Source organism: Colletotrichum chrysophilum, assembly GCF_026319265.1.
Source record: "Colletotrichum chrysophilum strain AFK26 chromosome Unknown scaffold_9, whole genome shotgun sequence".
Classification (NCBI taxonomy): Eukaryota; Fungi; Ascomycota; class Sordariomycetes; order Glomerellales; family Glomerellaceae; genus Colletotrichum; species Colletotrichum chrysophilum.
In genome coordinates, this window is record NW_026517296.1 from 24,317 (window position 1) to 38,669 (window position 14,353).

The 14,353-nt window shown below is 56.1% G+C and overlaps 9 protein-coding genes across 9 annotated transcripts; 3 read left to right on the forward strand and 6 right to left on the reverse strand.

Moving 5' to 3' along the window:
• Window positions 1–350: 350 nt before the first annotated feature.
• COL26b_001856 (uncharacterized protein) lies at window positions 351–1,598 on the reverse strand (the record flags this gene model as incomplete). Its single annotated transcript, XM_053174793.1, has 2 exons — window positions 351–1,371; window positions 1,426–1,598. The coding sequence occupies 2 exons, from the start codon at window positions 1,596–1,598 to the stop codon at window positions 351–353; spliced, it is 1,194 nt and encodes a 397-aa protein (XP_053041088.1).
• A 59-nt stretch (window positions 1,599–1,657) lies between these two features.
• Window positions 1,658–1,926, reverse strand: COL26b_001857 (uncharacterized protein; the record flags this gene model as incomplete). The annotated part of the gene is made up of 2 exons (XM_053174794.1): window positions 1,658–1,785; window positions 1,860–1,926. The coding sequence occupies 2 exons, from the start codon at window positions 1,924–1,926 to the stop codon at window positions 1,658–1,660; spliced, it is 195 nt and encodes a 64-aa protein (XP_053041089.1).
• A 1,358-nt stretch (window positions 1,927–3,284) lies between these two features.
• On the reverse strand, window positions 3,285–3,951 carry COL26b_001858 (uncharacterized protein; the record flags this gene model as incomplete). The annotated part of the gene is made up of 2 exons (XM_053174795.1): window positions 3,285–3,336; window positions 3,383–3,951. 2 exons carry the CDS (start codon window positions 3,949–3,951, stop codon window positions 3,285–3,287), a joined length of 621 nt encoding a protein of 206 aa, XP_053041090.1.
• Window positions 3,952–4,453: 502 nt separating this feature from the next.
• Window positions 4,454–5,774, reverse strand: COL26b_001859 (uncharacterized protein; the record flags this gene model as incomplete). The annotated part of the gene is made up of 2 exons (XM_053174796.1): window positions 4,454–5,524; window positions 5,583–5,774. The coding sequence occupies 2 exons, from the start codon at window positions 5,772–5,774 to the stop codon at window positions 4,454–4,456; spliced, it is 1,263 nt and encodes a 420-aa protein (XP_053041091.1).
• Window positions 5,775–6,353: 579 nt separating this feature from the next.
• Window positions 6,354–7,551, forward strand: COL26b_001860 (uncharacterized protein; the record flags this gene model as incomplete). The annotated part of the gene is made up of 2 exons (XM_053174797.1): window positions 6,354–6,882; window positions 6,935–7,551. The coding sequence occupies 2 exons, from the start codon at window positions 6,354–6,356 to the stop codon at window positions 7,549–7,551; spliced, it is 1,146 nt and encodes a 381-aa protein (XP_053041092.1).
• Window positions 7,552–8,509: 958 nt separating this feature from the next.
• COL26b_001861 (uncharacterized protein) lies at window positions 8,510–9,187 on the reverse strand (the record flags this gene model as incomplete). The annotated part of the gene is made up of 4 exons (XM_053174798.1): window positions 8,510–8,793; window positions 8,846–8,950; window positions 9,034–9,127; window positions 9,182–9,187. 4 exons carry the CDS (start codon window positions 9,185–9,187, stop codon window positions 8,510–8,512), a joined length of 489 nt encoding a protein of 162 aa, XP_053041093.1.
• Window positions 9,188–9,950: 763 nt separating this feature from the next.
• NAR1 (Cytosolic Fe-S cluster assembly factor nar1) lies at window positions 9,951–11,726 on the forward strand (the record flags this gene model as incomplete). The annotated part of the gene is made up of 1 exon (XM_053174799.1): window positions 9,951–11,726. One exon carries the CDS (start codon window positions 9,951–9,953, stop codon window positions 11,724–11,726), a length of 1,776 nt encoding a protein of 591 aa, XP_053041094.1.
• Window positions 11,727–11,749: 23 nt separating this feature from the next.
• Window positions 11,750–12,702, reverse strand: COL26b_001863 (uncharacterized protein; the record flags this gene model as incomplete). Its single annotated transcript, XM_053174800.1, has 2 exons — window positions 11,750–12,425; window positions 12,539–12,702. The coding sequence occupies 2 exons, from the start codon at window positions 12,700–12,702 to the stop codon at window positions 11,750–11,752; spliced, it is 840 nt and encodes a 279-aa protein (XP_053041095.1).
• Window positions 12,703–13,601: 899 nt separating this feature from the next.
• COL26b_001864 (uncharacterized protein) lies at window positions 13,602–13,975 on the forward strand (the record flags this gene model as incomplete). The annotated part of the gene is made up of 2 exons (XM_053174801.1): window positions 13,602–13,749; window positions 13,848–13,975. The coding sequence occupies 2 exons, from the start codon at window positions 13,602–13,604 to the stop codon at window positions 13,973–13,975; spliced, it is 276 nt and encodes a 91-aa protein (XP_053041096.1).
• Between the last annotated feature and the right edge of the window lie 378 nt (window positions 13,976–14,353).

Sequence of the window (14,353 nt, forward strand, 5' to 3'; positions counted from 1 at the left end):
CCGATGATGTAGATTGTTGGGCTCTCGTTCCTTTCACAAGCTTCGCTCAGCAGCGCGCCTACCAAATCCTCTGGTATTATGCCTTGGCCACATTGTTGAGAGCTGTTGAGCCACAAAACAAATGAATGAGGTGATGCTATCTTGATCATTTCTTGAATCCATAACTACAATCTATGTCTTCATCTACTCGTGCCTCATTCTCGTAACTCATTATTGCCCAAATTTGACAAACTCAAGGGGAAGACAAAAACAAACGCAACCAGCCCATTATGCAACAACGCCTCTAATGCCAGAGAAAAAGGAGAGAAGACCAAGAAAAACTCACACAATAAGGACACCTTCGCGAACAATCAAGCGCCCCTGATGTTGGCATACTGACTGCCGGGATAACTCAGCAAGTTCTGCGTCGAGTCCAGCGAGCCCATCCGTCCAGCGACGGCCGCGACGAGGCTGCCGTCCCCCTTCTTGTCGCCAGCAGCCTCCCAGAAGACCGCGCCGCCGAGGCTCTTGCTCTTCATGTAGTCCGTCTTGTAGTTCGCGCTCTGCACGTTGTCATACGACACGAGCTCGCGCGAGCTCGAGTCGTAGCTGTACAGCGCGCCGACCTTCTCGTCGAATATCTCCTTGGCGCCCGCGCGCGGGAGGGCGTTGTAGTGCCAGACGCCCTTCTCGATGGAGCCTGCGCCGACGCCGCTGTACGGCAGACCGATGCCGTCGGTGTTGAGGAACGAGCGGCCGTAGAGGGGCATGCCGAGGACGATCTTACTGGAGCGAATGCCCTGGGCGAGGTAGTACGTCAGGGCGACCTCGGTGCTGAACTTGGTCGCGAGCGGGGTGGACGGGTTGAAGAAGACGTTGGCCTGGTGGCCGGTCGTGGTGTCCCAGGAGCCGGCGTAGTCGTAGGCCATGAGGTGCCAGGCGTCGATGTAGGCGTCCATGCCGCGGAGGTCCATCTGCTGGTAGTGCGAGGGCCCCGCGGGGCATGCGACGGTGAGGACGAAGTGGTAACCGGGCGCGCTCTTGGCGGCGTAGGCGTCGAGGGCCTCGCGGCATGCCTTGAGCAGGGCGACGAAGTTGGCGGCCTCGGTGGAGGAGGCGGGGTACTCCCAGTCGATGTCGATGCCGTCGAAGCCCCAGTCGGCCATGAGCTTGACGGCGGAGGAGGCGAAGGTCTGGCGGCCGGCGGCGGTGGCGGCGACGGGGACGAACTTGGGGGACCAGGTCCAGCCTCCGATGGAGAGGACGACTTTCAGTTTGCGGTTCTTCTTCTTGAGAGCGTAGATTTGGCCGACGCAGCCGTTGGCGTTGCCCGCGGTGCTGGTGTCGCCGGGGTAGAGCTTCTGCGTGTCTGAATAGGGGTCGGATGAGATGCTGGGGCTTGTCAGTCTGGTCACGGGGGTTATGTGGGATGATGTTGGAACTTACACTGTACCGTCCGAGGAAATGTCGGCGAAGGAGTAGAGAAGATGGGTGACCTTGTCGGCGGGCAAATCTGATGGTTGATAGTTGGCGCCGTAGACGCCCCTGAACCGGTCAGCTTGGAAGTGAGTGAAAGTGGCAGTGAAAGGGAACGTACCAGTTTGTGAAGTACAAAACATTTCTGAAGCCTGACGCTGGTGATGTTCCTCCACTGCTACCGCCGCTGCTCGTCGGAGGACTAGAGCTTCCTGTGTTTGATGCTGGCGAGGAAGCTACCGGCGTTGGCTTTGAGGGTATTGTAGGCGGGCTTGAAGATACCGGCCTGTTCGATGGGACTGTTGGTGGACTCGAGGCATTTCCGCCACGCTGTGTTGTTCTGGTGACTACTGTAGACACTATCACGGTGTCTGGATTGCTACAGCCGGCCTGGGAAGGCGAACTGTTCATCATGGGCACAGCGCCCACGATGGTGAGGAGGAGAGGCAAGAGAAGAGTCGTTTTGATCATGATGGCAGATCAATGTCTTAAACAGGCTGGTGATGACAAGACAAAAAAGAAAAGAAAAAGGGAGATAACTGAAAGCTGCAGACAAAAGATATAGACTTATTGCGATGAGGCTCTTGAGTCCCCTGGGGGTTGGTGATGGGTGAGACGAGACTCATCGTGAGGAATGTGCCCCGTAAGTGGCACGCTTCACCAACCCCCGTATGAAGCTGCGGCCTGCCAAGGAATGGTGAGGCCTGTTCTGGCTCACCAATTCTCTCAAGCAAAGTGTTCAGAGATCCACGCGGTAATATGCAAGCCATCAATATTCTCAGGTAGCCCGGCCCAAGACATCGGTCTAGACTGTAACGCCTCGGCATCTTGAGGCTTCTCAAGGTTTGTGACATCCAGAACTACCTGACTTTGGTCAGAAAGATGAACCAGCAATTTCAGGCATACCTTCTGCTGTTCACTAGAACTGAGTCAGATGGGGCTCTTTCAATATTGTTCCCAGAATGAACATCGTCCAAAATAAAGAGTCGTGTTCTCTGGGGTGGTACTGTGTTCATCGGGTTAATTTCGAGGTCCAGAGAGTTGCCTCTGGCTGTGAGCGTGTGCCAGTGAACAGCACGGAAATGTACCTTGCCAATAACAGACATCAGGCTCCTTTCTGTGAGCTGGCCGGATCTCCAGGTCAGATGTCACCCAAGATAGACCCAAGATGGAAGAGAAGGGGTTGAGGTCGGGGTTGACAGATAGAATCCTTCAGTCCTCATGGTGGCGGTCGGTACCCACTTTTCCAGGTACTGGGACACCCTGAAGAATGAACCCTGCCACAGTGCCACAGCGGGAGCGCCCGGCGCACAGGCGACCTTGGACCCCAACTCGCTCCGCTGGCAGCTGCCATCCTGTTCCGGCACATTCAATCTCACCACCTTCTTGACCAGGTGATTTAGGTCAGCTGGTGTTGCAAAACGAGTCACCCTTTTGAATAGATCTGAAGAAACACGGCAAAGTTAACATGAAGGCAGACTATTGAGGGGACAGGAAGCTTGGAAGACTCAGCATGTGAGAGCTTCAAGTCCACTTACACAGCTCTACATGACCAAACTACAAGCGTATTTGCGCCACTCCCGGGCACGATATCTTAGCTGACAATGGCGCACATTGTCAACGCTGAAATTACTTCAATTCAACTCACACTGGTTGGTTGGTTTATGATTAATTTATTCTCAAAAGTTCCTTAATGTTGACTCAAATCTCTCAGGACAGAACATGGAATATTGAGACCAGGAGCAACTGAACAACCATCTCCATATTACAAAATAAAATTCGTCGACAAGTCGTGAAACATATCATGAACCGCCACTCACAACTTTCCATCAGTTTCTCTCTCCTTTCAGCTCATCTTTGGACGCAACACTCATCGCAGGTCTAGAACATGTCAGCAATGCCCCTGAACACTAACCGCTGAACTTACACTGCTTCCATCAACTCCTTGCCTTCAAGCCCAAGCGACGTCGAGCCCGCCGTCACAACCTCCCCCTCCACCCCATCGGCAGCTTTCCCCTCGAACCCCATCAACGCAGTAGGCATCAGAGCAAAGGCCCCAAGCAGCCCGACAGACGCGAGCCACGCCGTGCCGTCAGTCTCCCGGATCCAGTCCCCGTAGCCCTCCTCGTACAACACGAGCCCCAGCAGCGCCTCGGCCGCGAACATGAGGACAGCCGCCAGCCCGCCGAGGGCGAGCCTAAACCACGCCACGCGCGGGATCTCATAGACAACGACGACATAGCGGGCCCAGACGACCCCGACTATTGCCTGTAGCGGGACGAGCATAAGCTCCGCTTCTGACGTCGTGAGGTGCTGCTTGGACGCGGGTAGCAGCAGCTCTGGGTATTTGCAGATTACCCATGAAAGGAGCGCGCTCGTCGAGAAGGTGAGGAGGAAATAAGTCCAAGCGATGCGGACGATGAAGAACGCGAGCGCCACGTCCCAGAGTATCTCAATAACCGAGTCCGTTGTCTCGAACAGGTAATGGCCTGTCATATTGGTTCAATGTGTGCTCGCAATGTAAGTTTTGGTGTGATTGGTGATGTTAAGTTTATTGCTATCAGTATAATGCAGTCTCTAGGAACAGACGCTGTTCCCATTACATGTAGACATTCTTGCTCACGCAATTTATTTGCAATGCTCTTGTGATATGGCTGTGCTGAAGACGGCCAGATGTGTGGGGTGATCGTGGAGTGATGACCGGGGAGCTGCGGGATGATGCACCCCAAACGCACGAGGGAACCTTGTACGCGCATGCCGCGAGGGCGCAAAAGTTGCTAAGCAACAAGCAGGCAGCCTCTCATGCGGTTTTGCGCAGCCATAACTCGACATATGCGAGTTCGCGATGTATCTCGCAGGTCGTGGGTGGTGTTTGGGGGGTAGAGGGTACTGGGGGGATGAAGTGTATTTTGGGGGTATCGTGTCTCCGCGTAATGGGGCCTTCCTCTTGCGTTCCGCCTTCTAAACTAATAAACCAAAGGGATTCTTTCTTCTGATTCTAAATTCCCGTCTTCTCCAACTTCTTGGCCAGGTCGTCCACCTCCTTATCCTTGAGCTGGACGGTAGGCTGCTCCTGAGCCTCCTCGGCCTCCTTGACGAGGATCTCGGCCCTCTTCTCGGGCTCGAGCTCCTCCTCCTCATCCGACTCTTCTTCCTCCTCCTCGTCGGAATCCTCCTCTTCCAGGTCGCTGAGGCTGTCAAGACCCCATGCGTCCTCGTCGATAATGTCACCACCGAGCTTCTCCTTGCGCTCCTCGAGAAGCTCACGGATAGCGACGACGGAGGGATCTTCCTCTTCGAACTTGTTACCGTTCAGCTCAACCTTTTTCAGAGCAGGCAGAGAGTCGGTAGCGGCGCTGGCAATGCCCGTGAGAGCCTTGGCGGTAATGTCGTTGAACTGCAGACGGAGAATCTCGAGCTTGTCCTGGTTGCCCTTCGCAAGAGCCTTGGCAACGAGAGCGGTACCCTTGGCAGTCAGGTAGGCGTCGTTGAGGCCCAGCTCTTGCAGATGCGCCCAGTTGGGGAGAACGCTGGCGACGGCCTTGGCGCCGGAAAGGGTGAAGGTGTTATCCTGGAGATCGAGGATGCGCAGCTCGGTCGCGTGGTTCAGACCCTCGCTGATAAGATGGCTGATCCCCTCCTGACGGATGCCGTTTTGGACCATCTTAATCTCCTTGATCTTGTTGTGGAGGCTGAAGGCCTTGGCCCAGGCCTGCATACTGCCGTTCTCCAGACGGTTGCGACCGCAGATAACGGTCTCAAGGTCTGGGACCTCCTTGCCCTCCTTTCTAGCCGCCTCTTTCTTGGCGTGCAACTCAGAGAGCGCATCCGCGACCAGGATACCAGCATGGGGACCGAGACCATTATTGTTCAGGTAAAGGTGCTGGAGGGGCACGTGGGCAGCCAGGAAGGCAACGACGGGAGCCTGGGTGTTGATGCCGAAGGCATTGTCGTTAAGGTTAATCGTGTTGAGCTTGGGAAGGTTCAGGATGGAAGTCAGGAGGGAGGAGAGCGCCTCGGGAATCTCGCTCAGGAGACGTCCAGTGAAGATGTCGGAAAGGTCAGCGGACTGGGTTTGGGCTCGTCAGCATGCGCGGTTAGAAATAGCGGAGGACCGGTGAACTGACTTGGAGGTTCTTCTTGGTGGCCAAAACCTCTCCGAGAAGCTTGCAAGCGCCGACTCCCAAAGTGTTTCCAAGGAACTTGACTTCCTCCACATCGGTAGAGCGCAACTCGGCAATATGGGGCTCGAGGTCAGCAGCAGTGTCGAGCTTAAGACCCTTTCCCTCAAGGGAGAACACCTTGCGCGTGGTCGCCATGATTATTCGGTGCAAAGAGGAGTGTTTTGTAGTGCTAGGAGCAAGCAGGCAGCAAATGCGCAAAATGAGTGTCTGTCTGAGTTGTGATGGTGGGGGAGGGGCATAAACAGAATAATGAAGGATTTCGAGACCCCAATTTACAGGGGGTGTGCCTGGGCTGCGTCGTGGGTGCCTGGCAGCTGAGTGGCTGACACTGGCACGGGGATGTCTGCCACCTGGGCCACAGCTGGCAGAATCGCCCCGGAAATTCGCAGCTGGGAAGGACTGGACCCACTGGGTGAGCTCCGTGAGCCACGGTCGTCGCGATCCAGGTGCAGGCGCAAACACCATTAAGGTTGTCAGGAGCACCCTTTCGACTGACGTGACTTTTCTCCAGCAATTGCTTTGGTGCTGGGCTTTTTCTCATCTCTGCACGAGCATCTTTGTCTCTTGCTGCAAGTTTCAATTTCTCCAGCACAACTACAAGGAACGCAGTTCAACCGCTTCACCCTAAAATTAATCTCACGCGGCCATCACATACCAATTGGTACTGTTTTCTGCATCCTTCGAAAGAGCTTTTTTGGCATCAAACAGCACACAATGGCGCGCCATTCCACACCGCCCGAGTCGCCTCTTTCCTCCATGGATAACACGGACGCTTCCGACAACGAAGCTCACGACTATGAGGATGAATCTCTTCTCCGACCTTCGAAGCGACAGAGACTAGGAGCAACCTCAACGACATCCCCTGCGCCTGCACCAGTCCAGGAGCCCGAGCCCGAGCATGAGCCCGAAGCCGAGGCCGACCCTCTCGAGGGCCTGTCGGACGTCTCTTCGGATACATCAGGTGACATTCCCAGCTCGCCCATCAATGCTAGACTCGACGAAGAGGACTTCCAAGAGCAGGTCACTTTCTGCGCATGGGAAGGCTGCGACGCGGGTGACCTCGGCAACATGGACAAGTTGGTCGAGCATATCCACAACGACCATATTGAGAGTCGTCAGAAGAAGTATACCTGCGAATGGAATGGATGCAACAGAAAGAGCATGGCCCACGCAAGTGGCTACGCGTTGAAGGCACACATGCGCTCCCACACCAGGGAGAAGCCCTTCTACTGCTACCTCCCAGGTACGTTCATCTCGTCGAGTGCCATACAGACCATCAACTGACTTGACCACAGAATGCGATCGCTCGTTTACTAGATCCGATGCCCTGGCGAAGCACATGCGAACCGTCCACGAGACAGAAGCCCTTCGTCCCTCCGACCCTGTACCCAAGTCGATGCAGGCAGGTCCCACAGGCAAGGGCAAGCTCAAGATTATTCTCAAGACTCCCCAATCACATGCCGCTGGCCAGGATGATGCCATTGATGACGGCGCAGACGATGATGAGCTTTCGGCCGATCTGTTCACACCAATGACCGAGGAACTTGGCTTCACCAAGCAAGAGCTGGACATGCCTCTCGAAAGGCTCTACACGCTTTGCAGACATCAAGTCAAGTGGGCGCAAGAAGAAACAGCGAATCTTGCAGAAGAGGTCAAGTACTGGGAAGAGCAGTACAAGGACCAGTGGAGAGAGAAAGAGGTCCTGCTGTCCCAAGTTGTTCAGAGCGAGGTCGACTGGCACAAGCGCAAAGCGGCGGTACTTTCTGGGGCCGCAGATGTACAGCTTTCAGGAGTCATCGAGAGCCAGGAGACAGCTGCTACAAACGGCGATGGCGCGGAATCTCGTAAAGCATCACCGGCCGAAGAGACGCTGGCGAACGGAACCAAGTCCGAAGTCGCAGCAACCAGTTAGAACCACCAATGCACTTCAAAGAGTCACCTGGATGGCTCAGATGGGGGGTACGGAAGCAAAGGCGATGACGAGGATGGCGAGGCTCAAAATGAGAGCGTTGACGAGAGCGATGACAAGGATACGGGCAAGTTTCCAAGAACCCATCTGGACAAGGGCGAGCCGAAGGTTCCCTGTCGTTCTTGCGGAAAAGAGTACTCTCTCGGTTATCTGGCTGTGACACATCCACAAGTCTGCGAGGGACCCGTCACACCGAAGACCAAGAGATGGCGAATGTTCCTAGCCCCAAGGGCCTGCGATGGCTGCAGAAGATGGAAGATACGGTGCTCTTCCGCCCTCGACGCCGATGTTTGCACTCATTGTGTTAAGCGCGGTTGGGCTTGCAACATGGGTTTGACGCCTGATAGGCGCATTGACGGCCGCACGACAAGATATGAACACCCAAATACTCCGCCTTCCATTATCTCATAGATGTCTGCAAAGGTCTACGGAAGAATGATATGGCGGCTTCTGAGGTTCTGTAAGCACGAAGATGGGGATATGAAAATGCCTACGGTCAGTCGATAAGGAAACCAGACACGTGGGCCAGAGTGGTCTAATTTGATTTCGAAGTGGTTCCTCAAAGAACATAGAGAGCAACGTACATGCTCGTTGCACCTCTCTGAGTGGGGTTGGGTGTCTGCGGGAATGGGGCTTGCGGGCTAAGAAAGGGGCGTTTGGCGTATTGTACACTAGAGGAACCTTTTTTTGAGTGAACAAGCAGTAATTTGCTATCTGCACATGGTGCCTCTATGGCTGCCGTTGAAGGCAAAATCTAGGTGATGGGTCCCTTAGTTCGACATGAACTCACTACATCGAGCAAAGGTTATACATCAGGTCCAGGTATATGCGGTGCCCTAGATCTCTCATTTTCTCTACAGCGCGCCACATAGGAACGCTGTCATAAGACGCATGACTGTCCCTACAGGCCCTTCTTCTTCGACTTGTACGACTCGGCGTTCTTGAAAGGGAACGAGCTCGTGTCCTTGTCGTAACCCTTCTTGCTCCGGCGCGACTTGTCACCAGCGAACAGGAGGCAGTACAGCCCGAACACGGCAAAGACGGTGCTGCCCAGGCAACCCAGGACGAAGGCCGTCTGGTCAGATCTGAGGTACCGGCTGTAGCAGTAAAAGGCGGCAGAGGCGTGGTGAAGTGATGTGAGGACCACTGCGGCGTTGGCGTACGGTGATATCGTTCCTTGAGGTGCTGATTGTGTGTGAGCATCCCATTGAAGGGCTAGAAAACAAGAGGGACTGACTTTGATCTTCGGATGTCAGGGGAACTGCTCCCGAGAGACACACCACCAGGAGGCCCAGAGTGAGGAGAGCGAAGCCGAGGGATCGGGCAAAGTAGTCCTCGAGAGCTGGAGCATTTAGTTAACGGGGAGCTCTTGGCATAGGGATGGAGAAGGCTTGCAGGTAGCAGTGGCCTGGTAGTCATCAGGACGGAGGAGGTTTCCGATGAATCTCGGCCAGAAGATGAGGGGGATGGCCTGCATGGAGAGCCAGCCCAAGTTTCCGAAGCTATAGCTTGATACCGCCTTTGCAGGTCGTGATCAGCAGGTGTCTGTCACCTCGGAGGAGTTGTCACTTACGTCCATTGTGAATAGTGAGAAATCAGTGCTTCAAAGTGAGTGTGTTTAGGACAGTAGCAGCAAGTTCTTACAAATTACATGAAGCTCTCTTGAAGTTATCAGTTGAGGCGACTTCAGCTAACAACGTACGTATATACTTCCAGCGACGTCATTGGACTGGAGACCCGGCCCGGAAGGGACGCTGCGCGCGCGTCCCCCTCCCCCTGCCAGCCGGTCTCCCAGCTGGGCATGGGGCGAACACGTACAGGACCAGGCTCCCTGTCACCGCGTCGCACCGCCTGAAGAACCCCCCTTGTCACTCTCTGCCTCCCCAGGGTGCCTCATGCCGGCCGATGCCGCGGGGCTCAACTCCACTAAATTTTTCTTCCCAATCCGCCACCCACAGGGCCGATTTCGCATGCGGGCAATCCAGCGCTGTGACTGCACTGCACCCACTGTTAGATTCCCCTCCCCCAATCCAGTGGTGGGGGACGGATTTGCAATCACACACGCCGATTCTACCAGTCTCTGCTAATCACCTCCGCCCAATTGCGCATCTCCGGATTCGCTGAGGAATTAGCAAGACGTAAAGACAAAAGACAAGGGGCACCGACGACCCTCTTTGCATTAGCAAGCACATGACAAAAAGCGGCCTCACTCCCATCCTCTCTCTACATTGAATAGGCCTCCTCGTGCGTCACACTTCCAAACCAAAGAGAAAATCTACCCCGCGATCTCGACACAATCAACACCTCCTCTTCCACACGATCTCGAACCCGAAGCCGGCGCAATGAGCGCAATCCTCTCCGCAGACGACCTCAACGACTTCATCAGTCCGGGCGTCGCCTGCATCAAACCAATCGAAACCCTCCCCGCCGCGCCGCCCACCCCGCCCCAAGATGCGTCTCTCGAGCACGAAGTAATCCTCGACGGCCAGCCCGCCAACAACGGCTCTGCCGCCGCCGCGCCCGCCGAGATCTCCCTGACAGACTGCCTCGCCTGCTCCGGCTGCGTCACATCCGCCGAGGCCGTGCTCGTGAGCATGCAGTCGCACACCGAGGTCCTCAACACCCTCGACTTCGGCCCCGCGCTGCGCATCGTCGGCCCCGACGAGAGCGGCCAGTTCCGCGTCGACGGCCTCGAGGACGAGAGCAGGCGCCTCTTCGTCGCGAGCGTCTCGCCGCAGACCCGCGCCAGCCTGGCCGCCGCGGTTGGCGGCGGCGCCACCGAGAAGGAGGCCGGACACATGCTCGACGGGCTCCTCAGCGGGCCGGAGGGGCTCGCGCGCGGGGGCAAGTGGAATAACGGCTTCACATGGGTCGTGGACACCAACGTCGCGCGCGAGGCGTGTCTGGTCCTCAGCGCGGATGAGGTACTTGGTGGTGCCGGTGCTGAGAACGCTGCTGCGCCGACGTCTGCTCCGACGAAGCCGATCCTCACGTCCTCGTGCCCCGGATGGGTCTGCTATGCCGAGAAGACGCACCCCTACGTCCTCCCGCACCTATCGCGGGTGAAGTCGCCGCAGGCTTTGATGGGCACGCTACTCAAGACTACGCTGAGCAAGAAGCTCGGGATCCCGCCGAGCAGGATCTGGCACCTGGCTGTTATGCCGTGCTTTGACAAGAAGCTGGAGGCCAGTCGCGAGGAGCTCACGGACACGGTGTGGGCGGGAGACGGCAAACCAGGGCGCGGGGTTCGCGACGTCGACTGTGTCATCACTAGCAAGGAGGTTCTGATGCTCGCGGAATCAAGAGGCTTCAATTTCTTTGACCTCCCCCGGAGTAACCCTAACCTCCAACGCGCGACTTTCCCTGACGACCGCCTGGATAAGTTCCTTTTCCCGCGACGTGCGGCCCACCGCTCCTCTCAGGCGGCGGGCTCGTCAGGCGGTAACCTCTATTTCACTCTCCAAACGGTGGCTTCCAAGCACCCCAACTCCCAAATTCAAACAATCCGTGGACGAAATGCCGATGTTACTGAGTACATTGTCGCATCCTCCACAGGAGACCCGATTTTCAAGGCCGCCAGGTATTACGGCTTCCGTAATATCCAAAATCTGGTGCGCAAACTGAAGCCAGCGCGACCATCTCGTTTGCCTGGCGGCAAGGCATTCGGTGCCGCAAGGCGACCCAACGGCAAGCCTGCGGGCCTCGAGTATGCCTATGTCGAGGTGATGGCCTGCCCGGGCGGCTGCACCAACGGCGGTGGTCAGATCAAGGTTGACGATCCCATCATCGTCGAGCGCAAGGGCTTTGCGACCAAGCCCGGTCCGCTGGAGCAAAAGGACTTCCTTGCCGAGGTTGACGAAGCTTACTTTTCGGCCGAGGACTCAGACGGCGAAGAGGTCGTCTCTCAAAATGGTGAGAGCCGAGCAGATATTGTCGATGGAATTTCGCCTTCTTACGTTCGAGATACGCTGGCGCATTGGGCGGACATTACTGGCATAGACTTGGGTAGACTGGCGCTCACCACGTATCGCGAGGTGATTAGCGACGTAGGCAAGGACAAGACGACCGAGACGGAGCGCGTCATCCAGTTGGCGGGCAAGATTGGCGGAGGCTGGTAGATATGTCGTCTTAGCATAGTAATTCAACCTTCTCTGGTGCCTCTGTTGGCAAAGCCAAACCCTCCTCTTCCACTCCCATCCGGCCCGCGTGGTGATCTGATCGCTTGTCGCGGCTGGTCGTCGTCCCTAGGTGTCGACCGTCCAGACTGGTGACCAGAATCTCCTCCACGTTTCTGCAAAGAGACGCCTCCTCTGGGGGCGAAATTGGGGTCGTAGAGCTCGCGGCCGCTCTCGGATCGGCCCGCGTCAGGCCTACTGACGGGTCGTCTGTCTTCCTGCCTGCTCGAGTTTCCTCTGTGACCACCTCCACGGCCACGGCCCCTGCCGCGCTGGCTGCCCCTGCCACCATCGCCTGGCCCTCTAGGCGGCGTGACGGTCCCTGGGCTCGAGGCGCCAGAGGAAGGGTTTGACTCCCCAAAGATCTTTGCGCGGGCCTCCTCATATCGACGCTGCTTCTCCTCGAGTTCGCGCTGTTGCTTCGCCCTGATTTCTTCCGGCGTGAGCTGTGGCTTCTTCTCAGTTGCCTTGTCGTCGTCGTCATCGGCAAGGGAGAGCTGGGAGAGGCCGGTGACGGGGTCGCGCCGTGCGATCATTTGCGGTGCGGGCTTGCGGCTGAGGACCTTGACTTGGGGCTTGAAGCCAGTAGCTAGGGGGACGGAAGGCTGAGAGTCGATGAAGTGTAGGGGTGCTGGAGAGTCGCTGTTGGGTGGTGAGGGTTAGCTAGTTGTCTCGCAGGCATTGGGGGCGTGGAAGCGTAAGGGCTTCGTGGACTCGGGCTGCAACGGAGGGAAATATGGCCTGGACAGACGTACGCTTCTTCCCACAGCTTGCGATTCAACTCAGCGTGCCGGGCCAGGCGCTCTGCCTTGCTGAGCGGAACCTGAGGCTCAGATTGCTGCGGCTGGTCGTCGAGCCTGTCGGCTTGGGTCTCCCAGTCATCCTCCCATGCGTTGGAAGCAGCGCCCTTCTTGACCATCTTGGCGGTTCGTACGTTGGTGCCGTATAAATGTGATATGCCGTCGAAATGTCGCGAGCCGCCTTAGGAACAGAGGCTTGCAAGGTGGTCAGGGAGAGGAGAGAAGCTTGGGTAGACCGTGAGAAGGCAAATCGTATAATAACTAATGTGGCAGCATTGGTATATCCTCGAGGTTGAAGGTGGATGAGAAGGAAGACGTCAAGGTGTCTGACGTTTGATGTAGGGTCCGACGCGGAAAAAGGTGGGATGAAGTTGACGGGCACCCCTAGGCTCGGCGGTTCCTTGAACGGAGTCGTTATTTTTTTTCTTTGGGCTAACTTGACCGCGGAGATGGACCCAAGAGAAACTTGTGTGCACACAGCCAATTTGGCTTGGTGGGAAGTACCCACGAAGTTCCTCCTCCAGGGAACTGTGTGGAGGGGCAGTTGCAAGGGTGGGCGTCAGCAGGCGCCGCATCGGATCTTGGAAACACCCTGGAATGGTGGGGTTGCCCGGGCCCGTGTCTGGCTGTGTCTGTGTGACGAGAACGACGTCCCCCATCCCGCTCATCCGCAATGACTTTGGCAAGCTTACTTTGGACTGCATAAGCAGGGCGGAGACTCATATACCCCAACACGGCCTTGGAAAGTGTGATATAGTTATCAATACTTGTTCGACGGCCTTTTCTCTAAACTATTGTGCATTTATTCATCTGTCTCTTGAAGCTTCCTAGATCTCGGAAACAAAAAGGTCTGGGCATCCTCCTCTTGGCGCAGGACGATCGCCGAATCGGGCAGTGAGTGAGCGAGCACGGTAAAGTAAGCATGCCATTTAAACTCGTGGTAATCATATGTTGGCAATAGTCTAATGGATGGTTGCAAGAAAGGATTCCATCCATCGGGGTATCTACAACAAGGAACATGGCAGCCACCTCCGCGATCCAGACCCATGGGCCGGAGGCGGGAGGCAGCGCCGGGGACGAGAAGGCCGCCAACTGGAACAACAAGAAGTTCAGGGACGAGTGCGAGTCCGTCAAGGCTAAGCTCGTCGACCAGCGCTTCGATCCCAGTGAGTAGTAGCTTTCCTTGCGGGCGCTGACTCAATGCAGGAGATATGATGCCTGCGTTTGGCGCTCACGACTGAATGATGCTGACTTCTCATGGCAGAGCACTTCCCCGATCCTTTGCTCCCTAGAAAGACGCCTGATGTCCGGAACAACCCCAAGACGTCTTCGCCAGAGTTTGAGAGGAAGATTGACCAGATACTTGGAGAGCGCAGGGCACAGATTCTTTAACAGACACTAGGGGCGAGCTCACATCAACTTCACAACAAAGCAACATCTTTGGTTTCCAATCTTTGATTTCCATATCCTACACTATTTCGACCCACAACCCGTCTGGGCCGTGCCTGTGGCTTGTCGACGTCCAAATCAAAAGAGTGATTGACGGGGGAAAGTTTTTGGCCTATAAAGACAGACTGGTATCCTAAACACCTCTTTGCTCTCAAGGGTGTGCTTCTCAACGTCGTGCTCATAAACAATTTCCAAAAGGGTCTCCGGTCTGACCTGCAACTCCGTGGGTATCTCAAACGCCTTTCTTATGCCTCCATCTATACCAACTAGCGCCTAGGCGAACGCCAGTAAAACGAACAATCTCGATAACTCCATGTTATC